This window comes from Aplysia californica, unplaced genomic scaffold (genome assembly GCF_000002075.1).
Source record: "Aplysia californica isolate F4 #8 unplaced genomic scaffold, AplCal3.0 scaffold00545, whole genome shotgun sequence".
In the NCBI taxonomy this organism is placed as follows: Eukaryota; Metazoa; Mollusca; class Gastropoda; order Aplysiida; family Aplysiidae; genus Aplysia; species Aplysia californica.
This window is the reverse complement of record NW_004797815.1, coordinates 126,762-149,491: the sequence shown is the minus strand read 5'-3', so window position 1 is coordinate 149,491 and position 22,730 is coordinate 126,762. Positions and strand designations below refer to the sequence as shown.

General features: G+C 38.9%; 1 protein-coding gene across 1 annotated transcript; it reads left to right on the top strand.

Annotated features, from left to right (window-relative positions):
* The first annotated feature begins 9,375 nt into the window (after positions 1-9,375).
* Positions 9,376-16,827, top strand: LOC101862212 (ABC transporter F family member 4). Its single transcript, XM_005106584.3, has 5 exons — positions 9,376-9,496; positions 11,801-11,923; positions 13,119-13,263; positions 14,142-14,259; positions 15,017-16,827. The coding sequence occupies exons 1-5, from the start codon at positions 9,424-9,426 to the stop codon at positions 16,580-16,582; spliced, it is 2,025 nt and encodes a 674-aa protein (XP_005106641.1). The 5' UTR covers positions 9,376-9,423; the 3' UTR covers positions 16,583-16,827.
* The last annotated feature ends 5,903 nt before the right edge of the window (positions 16,828-22,730 follow it).

The window sequence follows — 22,730 nt, the reverse complement described above, 5'->3', positions numbered from 1 at the left end:
TTGTTACAATTTAAAAAAATTTTGTTAACACTTTGCCATCACAAGGCTCATATAGTAAAAACTCTTGCCATCAGAAGGCAAAGACATTTTGGGGAAAATCCAAAGAAACTGGGTGGTAAACATCGCTGATCGGAGTGGGTGGTTGGCTGGCGGGTGCTCTGGTGTGGTTAGCTTCTTCTTTCCTATCGAACATCTATCGTCTTTATCTCCCCTCCTTCTTTTTTTATGTTTGTTACTCTCTTGTAACATCTCTAATCCTGTGGCGCTCATATGACCTTATGCTGTTGCGAGCGCCGTAAAACCTCTACTAAAACAAATCGCCGATCAGCGAGATGTGATGGCAAAGTGTTGAAGCTCCTTGCTCATACGTTGACACCGTTGATCGTTACTGATTTCTCATACTTTTTTTCAGCTGCAACTTGTTGTACTACTAAACAGCTTCTTCTGTGTCTGTATTGACAATGAACAAACGGATTCCTTATAAATTTGTTGTATGCAATATTTTTTACAGCTTTTAAAAAAATATTGCAATGAAGTAAAAGTGAGAATTAATTATATCTATATATATATTTAAAATGTTATGTTTGTGTTGAACAGAAGAGTCTTCTCTTTCTGTGCATGTATTTTTTAACGCTTTATTTATTTACGGTTGATTTACCCTTTGACCTTTCTTGTGAATCGTTTTTGTGCTTACAAGCTGACGATTGAGCCTCCAAAGTTGTCTAGAGAACCAGTTTTCTTGTTTTCGTACTTATTGAAATTTTGGCTTGAATGCCATTCCTCCCGAAAAAGGAAATGTCTTTTGCATCCAGAGATTTTTGTCCTAAAATTTTTTAAGAGTGACCCGTACCACAAATTGTGTTGAAATGATCCATCGATATTACAGGTAATAAAACTGTGAAACAAGAACAATAAGATACCAGGATTCAGAACAAACACGATTATGATGGCCTTTCTGTAACTCGGTGTCAGTTGACTGACTAATTTAGTTGTCTGGTCAAATTATTTGATTCGCAGTCTTCCTAGTTTTGTTATTGCCCCCGTCGTAAATGGAGGGGAAATCTGCTGCTGCTACGTCTGCCTTTATTTTCCTCTCCTGTGTTTTCAATTGTTTTTTCTTTGTCTTTTCAATCAGCTTTAATGTGGTTCTCTAGAAATGGTTTTTCTAATTTAAAAAAATTATTAACCAAATTACGTCTTATTAATATTATTTATTATGATATGTTTATTACACATGACACCAATGATCACGGACTGAACGTTGCTGTTGATATTGTGACTTAACAACTTTTTTTTTTTTTTTTGACATCTTCGCTCCTGCATGGCTGCCAGCACCAAGCTGCCAAGGTCCTCAAAAATGTATATATATATATATATATATCACTATTATTACTTGCTACTGACCAATGTAAAATAGGAAATGCAGTTTGGGAGACTGTGCGTAATATGTGTAAATTTTTGTTTGTGAGTGAGTGAAGTGTCTGTTTGGTTTTTACTTTGCCTTCATTTGCTCTCTGAAGGTGTACGTATTTATTATATATATATATATATATATATATATATATATATATATATATATATATCTATCTAGCATGATTAAATGTTGGGTCTTATCCCATTCATTTTCTGAAATTTTTCGACTGTTGTCTTGCTTATTCTGCCGGCATTTGTGGTGTAGCAGTTAGGCTCATTGCCATCGCGCTCAAGAGAAGTGAGTTAGTTTCCTGTGTGGGGAGGTGTTTTTAATGGAGTAGGCTATCTCAGTTCTTCTGCTAGGACGTTGTATCAGCCCGGGTTGGCCTTGATATTCAGGATCGAAGCAGCCCGTCTTCTAAATGCTCTAAACTGTGCCAACATTGACAGCTACAACTTGTTGGTTTTTTTTCCCAGCGTTTTAAGATTATAGGGATGTCTTTTTCTCTCTCTCTCTCAATATATATATATGTTTATGCTTCTCTCCAGCTCATTCTACTTGTCTTCTTGCTGTCAGACTTCGGCTTGATGAGTCTGTTTTTGTGATTCAACTTTCTGAACTAATGAATATATGCTATTATAGTATTGTAAGTTATGCAAGCGAGGGTCCCTGGGTGTTTCCAACAGATGTGATTTCGACAAAGCGATAGAGTGTGTCTGTGTCTCGCATTAGTGTGCTAACAGTCCCAGAATTTCAGTACAACAAGCTTGAATTTCCAAATAATTATGTGCCATGACATTTATTGTTTTAGGTGGGTATTTTTTTTTTTGGTTTTTGGTTTTTGATCCCCTCATTTAGATCTAGATAGTTTTTACTTGTGTGATGTGCCATGTATTTAAAAAATTTAATTTCTTCGCTTTGTAAGATTTTTTATCAGATTGTATTGTGGAATTTTTCACATTTCCGACTCCTAGCAAAGATTTTTTTTCTTTGTTAACCTTTTTTTAAAAAATGTCATCCCCTTAGATCTCAATCCCTCCCCAACTAAAGCAAAATTAAACATTTATATCCTGATAGCAATATAATGAACATTTTCTATTGATAAGAGTAAGGTACTTGGTATACACTCGTAAACTTGATTACTTGATCTTGGGAACAACATCATAGCACTCCGGGCATTGCCGTATGTGCTTCTCTCCCCGCTCCAACATCCATCTCCGAGTCCATCTGCTGATTGTTCTGGTGTTCATTTGGTTAATAACCCGTCTTTCCATCCCCTGTACCATGCTGGTTCTGCCTCTTCCTCTGAAGACACCCAGTTCTTCCAGTCGTAAGACTGGTGCATAGTCATGCTCAATCTCCTCATCTTCATCAAGTGTGGTGGCAAGGGCCTTCATGACATCCTTTTATCCAAAGGAAACTCATAGACGGGACGTTCGTAAGTGTCAAGTTGTTCCTGGGATACTTTTATGGAGAAGGTTCCCCAGTTGCCATATATGGGAAGCGTGCTGACAAAATGAGTTATTTCTCACAGTCCACAAATTTAGATAGATATATCTAGATCTTTTGGCCAAAAATCTACACCAGGATCAAATTTGTATATTTTTTTAAATTGATGCCATATTCTTTAAGTAAAATAAGCATTTTATTATATTATACTTATAAATTGTAAAAACTTCACCTATAAATAAGCATGACGTGATCTATTTCCATAGGTCTCGAATCCGAGAGGTAACTCATTTTGTCAGCACGCTTCACATATTGTTTGCCCTTCTCCTTCTGCTTTTTGCTTTCCTCTATGTGTTTCCTTGTGGGTGGTTGGCGGGCACTCTGGTGCGGTTTTCTCCTTTACTTTTCTATCAAACATCTGTTGTCCTTATCTGTCCTCCTTCTTTTCTTTTTATGTTACTGTCTAGTAAGTAACACCTCTAATTTCCGGCACTTATACGACCTATTTGTGTTGCAAGTGCCATGAAACTTACAAAAGCTAAATGGTATTGTCTTCATGTTTGGACAGTTGAACAGTTTATTTTACAACCTCAATGTGGCGAGGTCTTTGCTCTGAACTGACAATGAATATGTACACGTATTTCTGCTCTTTGTCAATAGATTTGTAAGTGTTGCGTATTAACAGTATTTCTACAAATATCGCAGGGATTATGTTCCATAACCTCCTGTAATAATAATATATGAAAATCTGTGAAGTAGAAACAATCAATCTATTACATGTTTATATATTTAGCCGTTATAAAACCTCACCGCACACTTATAAACCTCTCCCACGGTCTGATTAAACACTTTCTACACTTGGAATATAAAAGACCAACAGTATAAATTAGAAAATAAAATATAAATCTATATTTTTGCTGAGCATGCTCTGAAAAGTTAGTCCGCACAACTTCCTTGTTTTTTCTGCTTTTGATTAGAAAAAAGTTGCGAGCGCTGTAAAACACTTACTCAAAAAAAAAATTATAAAAAATTCTTTAAAAATGGGATGTACGAGTTTCTCGGTCTCTTTTCTGGCATGTTGTGTCCCTCTCAGCTCGGGTTGGCCCTGACAAGCATGATCTGAGTTCGCCTCCTACATGATTTAAATTGTATCAATCAGATCAAAATACATAGTACACTTTCAACAATTATCGTGGCCTGCTACTTTATTGGTACAGTAACACTTTCTAAATGTAAGAATAGCATAGTAATATTAATACAGTGAGGATTCCACGCATTGGAAGATGCCTCGAGGAATGTTAAAACTTTAGTGAACAGTAGCTTGTACGCGTTAATGATGTGATTACACATTTTCTCTTGGGGAAAGTTACACACCTGTGCAGGCATGCACACGCACACACATACATACACACTCATGCACACACATTTCTATATATATATACAAGCACACATGTGTACATACAATTTTTATGCCTATATTTGTGATAAGTTGTGCGTGTTCCTGTTATTTCTCAATGATTTTGGTGGCTGAAACTCATGAAATTGAAATGCTACAACTTTAGCTGTCTTTGCTAATGTTGCACAGTTGTTTTGATTAAATTGGTGAACAATTTTTTAAAAAAATGAAAGGTTGCTATGTCCACAAAGTTAGTTTATTTCTTTTTGTATTTTTCAGGGAGTCACATTCATGTAGGCCTACTGGTAGTTTATGAACTATAACGTGTATGGGTTAACTTGGATGTTTTGTAACCCCCCCCCCGGGTCGGTGCCACTGACTGAAGTGTCTTTAGGTCTTTCCAAAAGGGGGGACATTTCTCGTTCATGCACAGAAGAAATTATTGTAAATGGGCTGATTCATCAATGTCACGCTCATAACTGTGTCTGATCTACAACAGGGAACTGCTGCTTTTTCTTTCCTAATCCTTACTATTGTCATTTTCCTCTACTTCTTTTGTATGTTTGTCACACTCTTGTGACCCGCTTTTTCCGGGGTGCCTTGATAGTCGAAGCAGACTTTGTGCTGTTGAAGCTAGAGAGGTGAGCAGAGTAAGTCTGATTCCCTGTAAGGACTTCTCTGTTGACATCCACCCCTTGGCGCTCATATGACCTTTTGCAGTTGCGAGCGCCGTAAAACCTCTATACTAAAACTTTTAAAAAAGAATGTTTTATCCGTAACTATAACTTGGTGTCAACTCTTGCAGACAACAGGAGAGTTTTTCTGTCAAGCTTTTAGTATATATATATATATAAACCTCTTTTGCTGTTTTCTACTGAACAATACCTTTCCTTTCCTCGTGTAATGTGACTGTTGGCATGTGTATATTATCCTACTGATTTTTAACTTGCTGATTCTTTAAAAAAAAATAAACTTCATTTTTTAAAACCACACACAAACACCCTCCCCCTAAAAAAACAGGAAATGTGTGGTGTGGTGTGATGGTGATTTTTACAGAGTTGTTTTTATAGTTTTTCTTTTGTTGTGTTCATGTGCTGAGTATCGGTTGGTGGAAGTGGGTGGTTGGAGGGTGCTCTGGTTTGGTTTGCTCCTTCTTTCTTGTGAAACGTCTATCGTCCTTTGATTACTTTGAAAACCCACCGGCAGGACATCATCAGAAATGTAGTACGTATTTTATGGAGGCGAACCAAACAACGACAAACCGACGGTGCGATTTGTTAAAATGCTCCTTCTTTCCTATCAAACATCTGTCGTCCTTATCTCTCTTTTTGTGTATGTTACTCTCATGTAACACATTTATTCTTCGGCACTTATGACATTATTGTGTTGCAAGTTCCGTAAAACTCTTCCGAAAACGAAAAAAGAATTTGGTGATGGATTAGACACATATTCAGGAAGCCAGCCTACAACGAGACAAGACAAAGCCTAAGAAAAGTAAGAAAGAGCCCCCCAGGGGAGGAGAAAGAGAGGAAGGCTGAGATCCCCCTGGGAGCAAGATCTAGAGGCAGATCTCAGACATATTCTGGTCGTTTTTAAACACAAGGGGGCTATCCCGAAAAATGCTGTTTTGAGAAAATCGAAGGTAAAGTTTCTGCCTCTTGTTCACTTTAAAAAACAAGGAGGGATTTCTTTATACCATTGAAACCAAACTTCTCCTATAGGTAGGGCACTGCCCACTTTTTGTGTAGGTCAAGATTTCTGGAAATCCCCGAAATAATGGTCAGCCGGCTTGTCTTTACTTAAAAGCGACTATATATATACACAGCTGACTGTAGGTGGGGTAGATCGCCCAGAACAGAGACAGGTGGAGAGTTTTTCTTGGTGGCCTATACCCGATACCAGGCTGGGTGAAACAGGCGAATAATAATAATAATAATAATAATAATAACACATAAGTTATAATATAACAATTATATAGCGCATTTCCAAAAAAAGCTCAATGCGCTTTACATTGGAATACCCATTACAACCTTTCTTACTACGATCCTTCCTTCTCATGCAATTTATGCGCAGACACACACACACACACATACACACACACACTAATTTCATTCAGACGTAGGCACAGAACACTATATTAATCTATAAAATAAAATGTCTGTGGCCCTCATCTCTCCTTCTTTTATTTGTACATAAATAAATGTATGTTACTCTCTAGTAACACCTCTAATCTTCGGTACTTGTACTTATACAGACTTCTACAAAAGTTAAGGACCACTTGCACATTTTGCTTAGATTCCCCGAGGATTTCCGTGCTGCACGTTGTGGTTTTGCCCCTTAACGAAGCTTTGCAGTACGCAGTGTTAACCCATTAACACTTTCAGAGCAAAAAATTTGGAAACATTCCTTGCTGTCTTTTTTTTCTCGGATTTTAACAAATCAGGGCTGTCTGTCAAGGTGGTCTTTAAACTTATGTTGAAGTCTGTATGACGTATTCTTGTTGCTAGTTCGATGAAATTCTTACTTAATCAAACTAGAATCTAAGTATTCGTGGAGTCAAGGGGGTGGGGGCAGAAAATGGAGACGAAAGTAGACGACAGAACATTGCTAGAGAGCAGGAAAGGAGAAAAAATTTTGGTCGCTACCCGGATTCGAATCCTGGACCTTTGAATGAGAGGCGAACACCTTAACCTTTAGGCCAGGAGAATTCTATTGTTGTATCTATTCAAAAATATGCTACAATATAATGTAATACTATGAAATACTTTGCCGCCTATACAAATGTGTGTCTCTCATTGTGTTTGATGGTTCATCAAATTTGAACTCTTTAAGTAGGACGTAACGGACATATATCTGTCCGACCAACAGCGACCAACAAAGACAATTAATGTCTCAGTACATTTCAAACCATCATAAATAAACTATATTAAAATATATAAAAAAAAACCACGAGTGTGTATATTTCACACAACAATATGTTTTTGTTAGCCTTTTAAAGTTTCTGATAAAGAAAACAGAGTCGAAAAAACATGTTTGAACAATAAGTTCGTCCCAAAACAGCGCATCTGTGGCGTAAGCATGGGCGAAGTCAAGTCGAGATTCGGAATTCGACGAATTCGTGGGGTCTGAGTCGGAGATCGAACATTGGGCAGGAGGACGAGTCCGAACACGAATTCCCGAACTAGGGCAGCCAAGGGGAAAATAGATCACGAGGAGCGAAAACATATTTAATTTGTTAAAAACTGTGAATAATATTACGCAAAACTGCACCCAAGAAACATTTTTGAACGCTCAAAAGTTAGATTTGAATGAATAAAAATGCATAAGTTTGAAAAGTATCATAAAACACGATGTCTTATTTCTATTTTCCCCTCGCTGTGTTCAGAAGGAAGCAGCGAGTTCGAATTGGACCGTCCCACGATTCCATCGACTCAATGAAAGTCACATGAGCTTTTAGAACGCGCTGATTTGCTAGCAGTTACAAATCCCTTCTGCTGGTGGTTATGCCCTAAGAGGCCAAGGTCAAATTTACGCGCTACGGTGACGGACGAGCATTGCGTCTCTGGTTGCACCAATCACAATTGCAAGCCATCTTCACGTCAAATTCAAATCCCGTGATTATCCCAGCCTCCTTCTTTCTTTGGCTTTCACTACGATCACACACATTTCACTACTTTTCTTCTCTTCATTGTACTATCTACATGTATTTTCTTACGACCTGTCTGGCACTTACATTTACATTGTCACATTTCTCGTCTCTTTTGCATTACTCCATGTTTGTTTTCAACCTTGTATGTTTCATCTTGTCATAATAAATGTTGATTATGATATAAATCTAGATCTAGATCTATTACTGTTATTTTTATAGACTTCTGTCTTGCTGACTGTTGCTTTGATTTGCATGGTCTGACTTTAGAGTTCGAGACTGCGGGATTTTATGCTTTGATTTTTATTATGACCTGTTTGCACCCATTATCCTCGCACGTCGCACATGAATGCGGCTGTACTGTCAACGAGGGGCAAATAACTTTCAAAACAAACTGGTGCCCTCCCCTGATGTCAATGAAAACATTGCCTGCCTCAATCCCGACCTCTGTGACCTCTTCCCTGCTCCTTCCCCCTCCCCCCTCCCCGCCCCCTTTGTCTACACTGGTCCGTGGAGTCGGGATTCTCTACAGCGTGTTCGACTCGACGGATGTAGGGAGAACGACTTGACTTGACACGAATCCCATCGAATTGACCTTGCCTCTCCTCAAATTTGATTGGCTGCTATCTTGACCTGAATTCGAATTCGGAGTCGAAGTCGACGAATTCGCGCCCAAAAATGTTCGGAGTCGAAAGTTCGGAAGTTCTCGGAGTCGGCCCACCCTTACTGTGGCGTGCGGTGGCCTAATGGTTAGGCTATCGGACTTGTTATCCGTCCGGGGCTTCGAGCAGCGGGCCCGACACGTTGTGTCCTTGGGAAAGGCACTTTACACGAATTTTCCTCACTTCACCCAGGTGGGAATTGGGAATGGGTACTCGGCCATAGCGAAAGATCTTGTTAGTCAGTAAGTTTAAAACTAGGTTAGTGTTTTGGCGTCTATATAAATGACCTCTTGCGCACTGTATGCAGCAATGCTTCCCAGGAAGTTGAGGTTGTTTCAAAATGCTCTCAGGTCTGCTAGGGTAATAGTGTAGATTGTGAAGCGCATTAGAGCTCGCTGTTGAGCGGGGATTTGCGCTATACAAATGCTATCTATCTCTCTGTGTTGTCGAATGGCCAGTATGCGGGTCCCAAATGAGATACATGTAATATGCCGCAACATTGCAAACACCATTGCTGGTGGAACATAGTCATGATAGTATTGTAAGGCAATGTAAGGTCCTTGACGTGAACCGGTATGGGTGCGTGAGTGCGTGAGTGAGTGTTGGTGTGTGTCGTGTGTGTGATGAAACACCAAATCACCAAAAGCAGTGTGTTCGACAAAATTAATGTAGGCTATTCGAAAATTGGAAAACAAAATACTTGACATCGAATAATAAAAGAATATTCGAATATCCGCAAAACTTTGCAAGGGGAAATGACTCTCACATTTTACGAGTTGCCATTGACTTCCTGGTGGGGAGTAACTCTTAACGATTCTAAATAGACTCACGTTTTCTTTCCCACTGAAAAGCAAACATGGCTTTGCTAGCTGAAGCAAAACGGAAAACAAAGTATGGCCTGGATCCAAGAAATACAACCTGGAGCAATGGTAAAAAAATCTTGGGCACTTGTTCTTCATACAATGTCTACTTTGTGCTTTTGTCTTTGTTAGTTGGTTTCTTTTGGACTTTGTGTTTGTAGCATGGCGACTGACTGACACGAGATACAACAGTCGAAGTCGAACACTATCATTACATTTTTTTTTTCAGGCCTAACTGTTTATCTTAATACGTCTAAATATCTTTACCGTGTGTAGATATCCAGGCTAGCCTAGGCCTGATAAGTGTGTCTAGTGTCTGTGTGTTTATGTGTGTGATCTACCAGCGTGTACACGTGTTTGCATGTGTGAATCTTCCCGTTCTTTTGTTCTTGTGCGTGTGTATGTGTATGTATGTTCGTCTATGTGTGTGCTTGAGAATATATATTATAATGTATTGAGGGTGTCTGGAATGGCTGAGGCTGAGCAATACCAAAATGTATTCCAATTCTATACAGTGAGTGGAACTCGGATTTAACAAGTTCAGATTCAAGGGAAGGAGATGGATTCCCGTTTTGGGAGGACTTCCGTAACAAGCGACCACTACGAGACAGAGCAGAATTGAGGGGAAGGGTTTGGGTTAGGGTTAGGCCTCTCTTCTTTATTGTGTTTGATAGGGCGGTCGCTCGTTACAGAAGTCCTTCTCCCGTTTTTTTTTTCTTCTTTAAAATCGATATAAATAACCCGGATTCAACGAACACTTAAATCAGCGAGCTCGAATTCAACGGGGTCACTTCAGGGTGAACAGCCCCCGCAAACGTGGCTCAGCTCATTTTTCTCCCAAACGAACTTTATCTATTCCTCAAAGTCGAGTACCATTCACTGCTGGGTGGGCAGGAGGGGGCAAAAAAAATCTGTATCTGAACTGAAGCTCGATCCCGGACTTTCCGCTTCCGAGACGAGAGCACTAACCGCTTCGCCACCACACCCTCTAACTGTGTGATGGTAGTGAAAGTAAAATAATACCGCAATCTTTACCACCACCATCATGCCTTTTATATATTTTTTGGCTGCTGAACATTAGGCTATATTATTGAATAAAAGAGACACTAGCTGAACATTAGGCTATATTATTATTATTATTGAATAAAAGAGACACTAGCTGAACATTAGGCTATATTATTGAGTAAAAGAGACACAAGCTGAACATTAGGCTATATTATTGAGTAAAAGAGACACTAGCTGAACATTAGGCTATATTATTGAGTAAAAGAGACACAAGCTGAACATTAGGCTATATTATTGAGTAAAAGAGACACTAGCTGAACATTAGGTTATATTATTGAGTAAAAGAGACACTAGCTGAACATTAGGCTATATTATTGAGTAAAAGAGACACAAGCTGAACATTAGGCTATATTATTGAATAAAAGAGACACTAGCTGAACATTAGGCTATATTATTGAGTAAAAGAGACACAAGCTGAACATTAGGCTATATTATTGAATAAAAGAGACACAAGCTGAACATTAGGCTATATTATTGAGTAAAAGAGACACTAGCTGAACATTAGGCTATATTATTGAGTAAAAGAGACACAAGCTGAACATTAGGCTATATTATTGAGTAAAAGAGACACTAGCTGAACAATAGGCTATATTATTGAATAAAAGAGACACTAGCTGAACATTAGGCTATATTATTGAGTAAAAGAGACACAAGCTGAGCAATAGGCTATATTATTGAGTAAAAGAGACACTAGCTGAACATTAGGCTATATTATTGAGTAAAAGAGACACTAGCTGACAGCGTCGCTTAAGAGCGAAGTGAGGCCCAAGTAAGACTGAGATAAAGTTAGTAAGATATTTACAATAATTTCATAAGAAATTCCTAAAGACAGATATACAAGAAGGACTTAATTTGTTAGGTAAATTTTTACTTTCACTCCCGCACACAGATGCACTGTTTCAGGGGTCAAACTGCTGTACTGTTTGCTGCAGATCACACATAAAGCCACTAAAACTGTCGCAAATCAATTATTTTCAAGACAATTTCAAATCCAACTGTAAAATATCAAATTATGGGTGTAAAAACGGGGGCATGCCCCCCTGTAACCCCCCAGATTTTCTTATACCCCAGTGGGGCAGGCCCCCCTGGAACCCCCCGATTGGTCCAAAGCATGTCTATCTCGGTTAAAAACAATCAAATATTTCAAAAACCATTAATTTGCGACGGAAATGAAGTTGATATTCATGTTCAGCGCATCAATATTTAGTAGAAAATAGACAACTGGTAGCTGAGTGTGAGACGGGAGGGAAAGTAAAAAAATACCATTTGTTCAATGGTTAATGAAATGTTCCCTTTATGGTTCTGCAGATGAAAGTAAGTTTGGGCAGAAGCTCATGGAAAAAATGGGCTGGACAAAAGGCAAAGGACTCGGTGCAAATGAAGACGGCATGGTGGATCACATAAAAGCCAGCTACAAGTCCGACAGCAGAGGTAGGTTGCTGCAGTGTCATTGGAGTCTTCTGAGGTAGCCTCCCCAACTCTTTTGATTCCTGTAGATTTGTTAAAACCTGAGTCTTTTCCATTTTCCACATCTCTATGGTAGGCTATTTTTTCATGAAGTGTTGTGACAGATTCTATGAGCCTGTGCGAGAACCAAAGAATTTGTCAATGTGTGATATAGACTAGTATTGTTTTGTACTCCTTATAAAAAACACATTTATGAGTTTGTTACTTAAAACCATTGCCTTCATCTGAATCCATCAGTTTATATTTGTTTCTGACTTCAATGTAGTTCTACACTGTTTGTTCATTCTAATTTTTAAGAAGATAACCATACATCACTGGCACTTGAAAGTTTATTGATATTCAACTCCTCTTTGGAGTGGTATAGTATGCAAGTTGCACTGAAAAAGTAACCTGGAAGCATTGAATTCATTTTTTTTTTCTCATCGAAATTGCAGTGCCAGCAGGCATTATTGATGTTAAAAATCACCTAGATCAAAACACTGAAGGTTTTTGTTATTGTCATCACATTGAGTCTTTGAGGTTCATGACACTCCATCAAAAAAGTGGTGTGTGCGTGATGATGCATCGGGTTATAGTTAAATGAAAATATTTTAGCTCCCTTGATGCGTCTAGCGAAAGTAGAACAGTATACAAGCTCCTCTGGTCTGACTTTATATTTGTGTGCAATTGAGATTTTTTGCCAGCTTACCCACAGACTTATACAGCACACATAGAAGATACTTGAAGATAGTACATACCTACCTAGATCTGTAGACGCAGTTTCAATACAGTAACCACCTGATGAGGTTGGTTACATACCGCTATGGAGATTAGTTGGTTAAATTATTTTCATATTGAGAAAAGCAAAAATGGAACATTTTTTATTTCCTTTCATGTATGTGAAAAAAGCTGGCTTGCAATTTAATTTTCTTTTTTTTTTTTGGGGGGGGGGGGTTACCCTGCTCTTTGAAATCAACACTGACGTTTGAAGGCAAGTCCAGGGAAGGGGTAAGAGTGTGGTGTGTGATGAGTATACAAATGAACAACTTAACAACCTGTACAACACAGGCCGGGGGGGGCTGCTTTGTTGTCTCTTTTTTTTCTCTTTCCTGACAGAAACCATTGCTGATCTCAGATTGCATCCCTCTTTCATGCCTTTTTTTCCTCTTGCCCTCTATAGGTCTGGGATGCACACCAAAGGATGCCGATGCGTGGATTGCTCATCAAGATGACTTCAACGACCTGCTGAAAACTTTGAATTCTGAAACGGGTGGAGAATCCGCACCAGCAAAGACAGATGAAAAAGCTGATGGCAGAAAGCGATTGTGAGTGTTCGGATGAAAATGTGCCTTCTTGTGCCTTGGTTTTTTATTTTTTTTATTCTGGATTTGTGTTTCAGCTTTTCTTTTATTTCAGCTCAGACTGACACTGTAAACAGTAAACAAATTTTTACTTGTTAGTTCCTGTAAAATGTTGTTAGTACCTGTAAAATGTTGTTAGTAGGCCTACCCGTAAAATGTTATTAACTGAATTTTTAAAAAATGATTGAATGAAGGACTAGAACACAGTGTAAGATACAGCAATGTTCCTGCACATAAGCTTTTTTTCTTTTTTCTTCCTGTTTGCCTTGAAGCAAATTTTGGTACTATTAAACTTGTATAAAGCATGCAAGTGCCAAATTAATTTTGTTTCAGTTCAACAAAATTATTACAGATGTGTAATGGGAGTTTCAGGTGGAGATACTTTTGTGGGTGGTTGGTGGGTGCTCTGGTGGGGTTTGCTTCTACTTTCCTATCAAACATCTATCGTCCTTATCTCCTCTTCTTCTTTTTTTATGTTTGTTACTCTCTTGTAACAAGTCTAATCTTCTGGCGCTCCTATGACCTTTTGCAGTTGCGAGTGCCGTAATACCTCTACTAAAACTAAAGGAGATACTTTTTACATGAAATTTCTATTTTAGGGATGTTGCAATGAATGTTTTGTTTATTATTGATGTTATCAAACTCCGCGCTCTCTGATTTATTTGTGAGTTTTTGACATTTTTACCACAAGTCTTTGTTGAAGAGTACATTCTACTTGATTTATTGAGATGGCGATTTATACGAATAATTACAGTCTTTTTGTGAAATTTTTAAAATATTATATTGATCTGGCTGTTGCCCGTGACGGACATTATATAGTCTTGAGTTTATTCCTTTGGCAGTTACGGCCGGTTCGCTCGAGGGAGAGTTCCAACACTACGTAGCACGGAAGATCTTGATTGCATATTTGGCAAGAGAAAGTCTGCTGCTTCAACGGACTCGCCAGCCAAAGAATCGACGGTGAGTCTATATTTACGTGTTAATAATAATAGACAGCCTTTGTATAGTGCAAATTCCCTCTCCACAGCAAGCTCTATGTGCTTCTCAATCTATACTATTACCCCAGCAGACCTCAGAGCATTCTCCGTGAAATGGTATAAATTATAAATTACAAACATATCGATAAAATAAAAAATAAAACATTTTCAACAATAAAACTAGTTCATGAATATAAGGTCAAAGGGTAAGTAATATTGAGGAAGTCTCTTGACTTTTGATTTGCTCACTTGATTTTTTCTTCTTAGTTATTTGGATAATGGATACCATCTTAACAGAGTCAAAGACCCTTGTCTGTGTCGCTGGTTGATGTGAATGGCGTCTGTGGGAAGTCCACATTTGGAACGTGGAACGATTACGTAGATTTTCTATTGAAACTTTGTCTTTTTTAGCCCATATCCCTTCAACATTTTCCTAAGCAGCATCCCTTGTGGTTACTTTTATTGCTATTCTAATCATGGGATTGAAACCATCTTTTTGAAGCAAAACAAACTCGTGGGTGGTTGTCAGGTGCTCTGGTGTGCTTTGCTTCTTCTTTCCTATCAAACATCTATCATCTTTATCTGCCCTCCTTCTTTTTTGTGTTTATTACTCTCTTGTAACACCTTTCTAATCTTCTGGCGCTCATATGACCTGATGCAGTTGCGAACGCCATAAAAACCTCTACTACTGAAACAAAACTTTTTCATTACTGTAAGTTTTTAAATTTGTCAATTCTCAGGATTCGTCTGACAGCAGTGACAGTGACGATGAGGGCAGTGACGACAAAACTGACAAGGAAGAAAAGAGTCACGGACTGACCACCGTCACCAGCACAAGCAGCGTCCAGGAATACTTCGCTCGGAAGATGGCGGAGAAAAGGGCGAGGCAGGCTGCTGGTGGAACGTCGGGGGGTCAGGACAGTCCTGACAGCGAGAAGGAAAGGGACAAAAGCGAGAACCCGCGACAGGGAGGGGGAGAGAACTCCAGCAAGGCTCCGGCAGTGTTTGGGGCTGTGGCATTTTGTTACGACAACGGGGGGGACAACAAAGAGCTTAAGCAGGAAGGTGGAGACGCACAAACTTCGAGCGATGTTAGGGATGAGGATATTCAGCAGAGTCGAGGCTGGTATGAAAATTTTCCAGAGAACGCCGGCTTGAATGAGAAGAGTGAAGACCTGGACACTTCAAAAACGAAAAAGAAGAAAAAGAAAAAGGATAAAAAGGATGACAGAGAAGAACCCGATCTCTCAGACGTGAAAACCAAGAAAGAGAAAAAGTCTTCAAAGAAAGCTGATCAGTGTGATAATGATTGTGCCGTGTCCGTGGAAGATGTTTCGCTAGAGGACGATGCTGGGAAGTCTGCCGGGAAGAAAGAAAAAAAGAAAAAGTCAAAGAATGTTTCTGAAGATGCTGAACTTTCACAAGAAGAAAATGCTGGTTTGACTGAAAAAACGAAGAAAAGGAAGAGCAAGGAACTATCGGTTGAAGAAGATGGATCAGAAGCCGTGCCAAAGAAGAAAAAGAGGAAGTTGGATGAAAGCAGCGACGTTCTGCCAGAGGGAGACCCTGGCCAGGATTGTGAGGCACAAGAAAAAGTGAAGAAGAAGAGGAAGAAGGGCAGTGAGAAGAGTACGGAAAATGACGAAGAAGCAGATTCTGTAGATGATAAAAGTTCGGACGATGCACACAGCAAGAAGAAGAAGAAGAAGAAAAGTCGAAATGTCAAAGATGACTCACTTGAAAATAGTGCTGAGCTGGAAACTGAATCGGAACGAAAAGCTGGTGGTTCCAAAGAGGAGAGAAAGAAGAAAGGAAAAAATGTGACTTTTGAACTCGGGGAAGAAGAGGAGGATGCGGACTCAAGTAAGGCCCTCGACACTGAGTCAAATGACAAAAGTAAAAAGAAAAGAAAAAGTAAGAAAGAATCCGAGTCTCCTGCGGAAGGTGAAGTTTGCAATGACGCAGCGGATGCTCAAACTGAGGTTCCAAAGAAGAAGAAAAAATCTAAGGGGGATAATGACGTAAAGCCTGACACGCCCCCGGCAGAGGAAAGTACAGGCGAGAAAGAGTGTGAAAATACTGACGCTGACAGTAGGGTGAGTGAAGGGCGCAATGCAGAGAATGAGAAATTGCAGAGGAAAGAGAGAAAAAAGAAGCAAAAGTCAAAGAAGGAAGCGAAGAATTTGACAGCCGAGGAAATTTCTGTCCAGAATGCTTTTGCGGGGTCCAACATCTCTGAGATTCCAGGATATACAAATACAGACAAGACAAGTACGAAAAACAAGAGAAAAAAGGAAAAAAGATGAGACGAAACTTTTGTTTGTTTCTCCTACGTTTATAAATTTTGTAGAGAACTTTTCAGTACCGGTAATAATGGCATGTTGACTGTGTTGACTGCATGAGGGGCAGATCATTTCGATCTTAGTGGCAGAAGGTCTGATTCGCTGAGCTGAAACTGTGTGGTAGCTGAGGTTGACCTTGTGTTGTTGAAGCTAGATAGGTGAGCAGAGTAAGCCCCATTCCCTGTAAGGACTTCTCTGTTGACATCCACCCCTTGGCGCTCATGTGACCTTGTGCAGTTGCGAGCGCCGTAATACCTGTATTGAAAAAAAAAATTTTAATATAAAAAAAGGAGTTTATGAATCCTTTGTTGCATTGTAATTTATGGCCTCAGCCACTGTCTTTATGGCTGTACTGAGTGCAGTCCAAACACAGCAGTGACTTTCCCTGGACACAGGCTACAACAATGATGTGACAATGACTGATGACGTGTATTTTACAGCTGTGTGAGCAGGCTTAATTGTCTTGTCCTGCCCTTTTCAACTTTCTGTGTTTATGACAAAATTAAAAATTGTACAAGTGTATATTTTCCCAAAATTAAAATGTACTTAGAGAAACCAACATTCATATTCTTTAGCCCAATTTTTAGCTGGAAACAACTTGGCACAACGTAATTTTAATTTCTTGTGTATATAATAAGAAAGTCTATATATTTATGCCCTCTTAGTGTCTCTTGAATGATAATATAGCTTGCATTCATGGGGATGTGGAACATTTACCGAAAGAATTACTGGTTATGGTTTTATGTTGATGCTGTTTTTCTTCCCTATTTGGACACAGAAAGCTTTGAGATGTTTGACTTGTGCAACTTCATTGTATAGATCACTAAGCATTATCTGAGAGATGTTCAAAGCAGTCCACACTTAAAAAGGATTCATTTAACACAGGCCCAAACTTTGACCTCTCACTTGTGTATATTTACCAGCGTCTGTGGTGTAACTGTTACTGTTAGCGACTTTACCATCGCATGCTGTAGACGGGAGTTGGATTCCCGTGTTGTGGGAGAGATTTTGTCAAGTTTCCCCATTTTTCTCCCGAGACGTATCCCTCGGAGCCTGGTTTGACCCTGATAGGCAGAGGCTAAGTCTAAGCTTGCCTCCTAAATGATCTAAATTGTGTCAAGGGAAGCTTAAAACATCGGCAATTGGGAAATTACTGACACACTTGGATTTCTTTTCTCAGTACAGATGTTTGAGAGCTGTAAGTTTGACTTTTCTTGATGAAAATCATTTTGTGAAGGTACATGTAATGCATTTTCTGTTTGTATAGAGAATTGTACCTGCCATGTTGTGCCTTATCGAATCGTCTCTGCTTTGATGTCCAATACCCCCCGGGGCGGTGCCACTGACTGCAGTGTGTTTAGGCCATTCCCAAAGGGGGGGACATTTCTCGTTCATACACAGTAGAATTGTAAATGGGCTGATTCATCATGTCACGCTCATAACTGTGCCTGATCTACAACAGGAAACTGCTGCTTTTGCTTTCCTAATCCTTACTATTGTCATTTTGCCTCTACTTCTTTTGTATGTTTGTCACCCTCGTGTGACCTGCTATTTTGGGGTGCCTTGACAGTCGAAGCAGACCTTGTGCTGTTGAAGCTAGGCTTGATTCCCTGTAAAGACTCCTCTGTTGACACCCACCCCTTGGCGCTCATATGACCTTATGCAGTTGCGAGCGCCGTAAAACCCTCTACTAAAAAAAAAATTATGTTCAATCTGAACAGCAGAGGGAGACTTGCTCTTTATTGTACGGTCACAGTCTCAGTGTAGAAATAAAACTGATGCTGAACAGATCACAGTACATGTATTGTCATAGTTTTGGTTTTAACACGTCATGCCATACCGTTATGTAATGCCAGAACTAGAACCGGATTCTTTGCACACAAGTTGTGAATGGAGAAGCGAGATACTTTAACTACCAATGACTATAAGTCTGTTTGCTTGGTGATGTAAGTGTGTGCGTGTTTGTGTGTGTGTGTGTCCGTGTCTGTATGAGTGTGTGTGAGTCTTGACATATATAAGGTGTATGTACTGTATTTATCATGCCGCAGCAAATTGCTCTTTGTGGAGATCAATAAAATGTTATCTTGTTTTATCTTATCTTACTTTTTTTTCTGGGGAAAACAAGAATAACAATAATAAAATGCATGTACTTTATGAATAGTCCTGCCAATCGTGTATTGTCACGTTTTCTGTAACTGTTCTTCTTCTTCCTCGTTCTCGATCTCTAAAACTAACAACCACTATATTGAAAGCTTGGGGGCTCACACATTTTTGGGGTTTTTGGTTCTGAAATGAAGAGCAGAGCTCGCTTGGTATAATTCTCTTGGACTCAAGAATAATTCAAATATAGAGTCAAGTGTACAAAAATTCAAGTTTTTCACAGAGTCAGTTGTTGGAAAGAAACGGTTTTTTTCTTCTCATTTTCTCAAAATGGCTAAAAATTACTAAGGAATTTATTATCTTATGAGTGTGACAATTTGTTTTCTTGATCCTATCACCTACCTACCAATGTCAATCAGGATGTGACCTGGTACTAGTGGTACATGTACTAGTCCAATAGTCAAACCAGGTTGTGGGTGGTTGGCGGATGCTCTGGTGTGGTTTGCTCCTTCTTTCCTATTATTAATATTACCAAGCAACTATCGTCTTTATCTCTCCTCCTTTTTTATTTCATATTTGTTACTCTTCTTGTAACACCTCTATTCTTCGGCACTTATTATGACCTTATTGTGTTGCTAGTGCCGTAAATAAAACTTACTAAAACTTTTTTTAAAACGGGTTCGTCGTAGCTTTGGCAAATACTAAAGAGGTTAGCACTGAGTCTGTGGGTTAATTGTGTGCACAGCCCTCACTCGCCTTATTAAGAACAGCTGATCACGTGGGTTTGAAACTTGCAGCTTTTTCAACACATTAGAAGGTCAATAGAAATAAACTACGTTTGGTTTAGGGGGTTCTTGTGGTCGAGAGGTTACGCTGTTCGCCTCTCATTCAAATAAATAGGTCCCGGGTTCGAATTTAGACAGTAATGGAACATTTTCTTCTCTAAAATGTTCTCCTCTCACGTCTTTCTTGCTCTCGAACAATGTTCTGTCGTCTGCTTTCGTCTCCATTTTCTGCCCCTCCCTCCTCACCTCCTCTGGGCTCATGACTCTTTCTCACTGCAGCCTTTCTACTTTTATTCCTTGGCTCCTTATTGCTCTGTCAGCCACACCCCTGATCTTATAGTAGAAAAGATCTAACACCTAGCCTTCTCGGATAAGGACAAACAATCTAGGAGTGGGAGGTCTCGTGTGCAAGTTGTCAACATTAAAGATCCCTTATGGTACAAAATCTATAACTATAAGAGTAGGCTTAGACCGCCTCTTGGGCAAAATTTAAAATTTCCTACCAACTGAAAATCTGCCCCCGTGGTTTTATGCACTCCGCATAATTTAGCTAAATTTGATCAATTTTTGCATAATTTCTGATTGTTTTCCTTTATCATTCTTTGTTAAAATTAACGGAATCGCATAATTTCACTTTTTTGTGTCATCTTAAAGCCTGTCCATTTGACTATCTTTCGATGAAAAAAAAACACATCTCGCTTATATTATGAAAGTGGAGATATTTGCTACTGAAGGAAGTGGGGGTGGCCTGGTTTCAGAGATAAAACTAGGGGGAAAATGGCAGCTAAAGTTTGTTGATTTCCAAAGCCGGAGAGACCTTGGAAACTTAAACTTTACATTTGCTGTGCCTTTAATCAACGTTTTCCAGTAAAATCCTCACAAAAATGTTTTTAAAAGGACATTAAATGTTTTGAGCTAAAAAAAACCCAAAAATTTGAAAAAAAATTTCAAACTGGACGAAAAATGCCAGCATCCTCGTTTGCATTATTTTGACGAGTGCCTGATTTCTCCACGATGCCTCACAAATATTCCTTAAACTTTTCAATCTCAAAACCAATACTTTTTAGCTCATCCTCAATATTTCCAAGGAATTTGTGGTATCATCCACAACATTTTATTTTTTGCCTCAATACCAATAATTTTTTAAGATCATTTCTAGCTCATCTCCAATATTTTTTTATTATGTCCCAAATATTTTCCAGCCCATCTCTAATAGTTTCTAGATTATCCCTTATATTTTCTAGCTCATCACCAATCTTTTCTCTTTCCACCCCCAGTATTTTCTAGGTCAAGCCTAATATTTATAGTTCCACCGCCAGTATTTTATAGGTCAACCCTAATATTTTATAGTTCCACCACCAGTATTTTTTAGGTCAACCCTTATATTTTATAGTTCCACCACCAGTATTTTTTAGGTCAACCCTTATATTTTATAGTTCCACCACCAGTATTTTTTAGGTCAACCCTTATATTTTATAGTTCCACCCCCAGTATTTTCTAGCTCACCCCCAGTATTCCTCACCGGACTCGTAATCATGAGATTGTGAGTTCTGGGGTTCGAGCCTCAGCTCGGTTTGACGTTGTGTCCTTGGAAAAGGCTCTTTACACGAACTTCCCACTTGGCTCGGTCCTATCGGAGACGGACGTTAAACTAGGAGGTCCCGCCCTTAAATAACCTAATAGTGTTGATAGGGGCGTTAAACCTATACCTTTTTCATCAGTATTCCTCTATATTTTCTAGATCATTTCCCGTATTTACTGTGTCTAGCTGATCTCCGAACTTTGCCACTATTTTCTAACCCATTCCCAATATTTTGTGGCTTATCATTGGCAAAGTTTGGAGATCAGCCAGAAAATATGGAGGAATACTGGGGGTGAGCTAGAAAATACTGGGAATGGGGCTAGAAAATGCTAGCAAAGTTATTTGGAGATCAGCTAAAAAATACTGGAAATGATCTAGAAAATATTGAGGAATACTGGGGGTGAGCTAAAAAAATACTGTGGATGAGCTAGAAAACATAATATTTAAGCTTGAAAATACTGGGGATGAGCTAGAAAATATAGGGGATGAGTTTTTAAAAAATACTGCGGATGAGCTAGAAATTACAGAGGGGGGGGGGGGGGGGGGTGAGCAAGAAAATATAAGGGATGAGCCAGAAAATTTTGGGGATGAGCTAAAAAAATATTAGGGATGGGCTAGAAAACATTAGGGGTGAGATAGAATATATTGGGGATAAACTAGAAAATACTGAGAATGGTCTAGAAAGTGCTGGGGTGAGCTACAAAATAGTGGGGATGAGCTAGAAAATATTAGGGATGAGCTAGAAAATTGGATATGAGCTAGTAAATACTAGGGAATATTTGGGATAGGCCATGAATTATTGGGAATGGGCTAGAAAATACTGGGGATGAGCTATAAAATAATTATGGATGAGCTAGAAAACATTTGGGGTGAGTTAGAAAATATTTGGAATAAGCTAGAAAATAACAGGGATGAGCTAGAACATACTGGGGACGAGCTAGAAAATATTACAGATAAGCTAAAAAAAAATACTGGGGGATGAGCTAAAAAATATTAGGGATAAGTCAGAAAGTATTATGAATGTGAAAGAAAATATTTGGGATGAGCTAGAAAACACTGGGGATGAGCTATAAAATATTATTGATAAATCAGAAAGTATTAGGGATGAGAAAGAAATTTGTACAGATGAGCTAAAAAAATACTGGAGATGAGTTTTTAAAAAGCTGGAGGTGTGTTAGAAAATGTTATTTATGAGCTAGAAAACATTTGGGGTGAGCTAGAATATATTGGGGATGAACTACAAAATACTGAGAATGGTCTAGAAAATGCTGGGGATGAGCTACAAAATAGTGGGGATGAGCTAAAAAATATTAGGGATGAGCTAGAAACTATTAGATATGAGCAAAAAAATACTGGGCATATTTGGGATAGGCCAGACATTATTGGGAATGGGCTAGAAAATACTGTGGATGAGCTATAAAATAATTATGGATGAGCTAGAAAATATTTGCGGTGAGTTAGAAAATATTGAGGATAAGCTAGAAAATAACAGGGATGAGCTAGAACATACTGGGGAAGAGTTAGAAAATATTACAGATAAGCTAAAAAATATTAGGGATAAGTCAGAAATTATTGGGGGTGACAAAACAGATATTTGGGATGAGCTAGAAAATTCTGGGGATGGACTATAAAATATTACAGATAA

Excerpts from the sequence above, each read along its gene's own strand:
- LOC101862212 (XM_005106584.3), top strand. The coding sequence starts at position 9,424 with ATGGCTTTGCTAGCTGAAGCAAAACGGAAAACAAAGTATGGCCTGGAT. Across the intron at positions 11,924-13,118 it reads CTACAAGTCCGACAGCAGAG|GTCTGGGATGCACACCAAAG; the intron begins GTAGGTTGCTGC and ends TGCCCTCTATAG. Across the intron at positions 13,264-14,141 it reads GCTGATGGCAGAAAGCGATT|TTACGGCCGGTTCGCTCGAG; the intron begins GTGAGTGTTCGG and ends TTCCTTTGGCAG.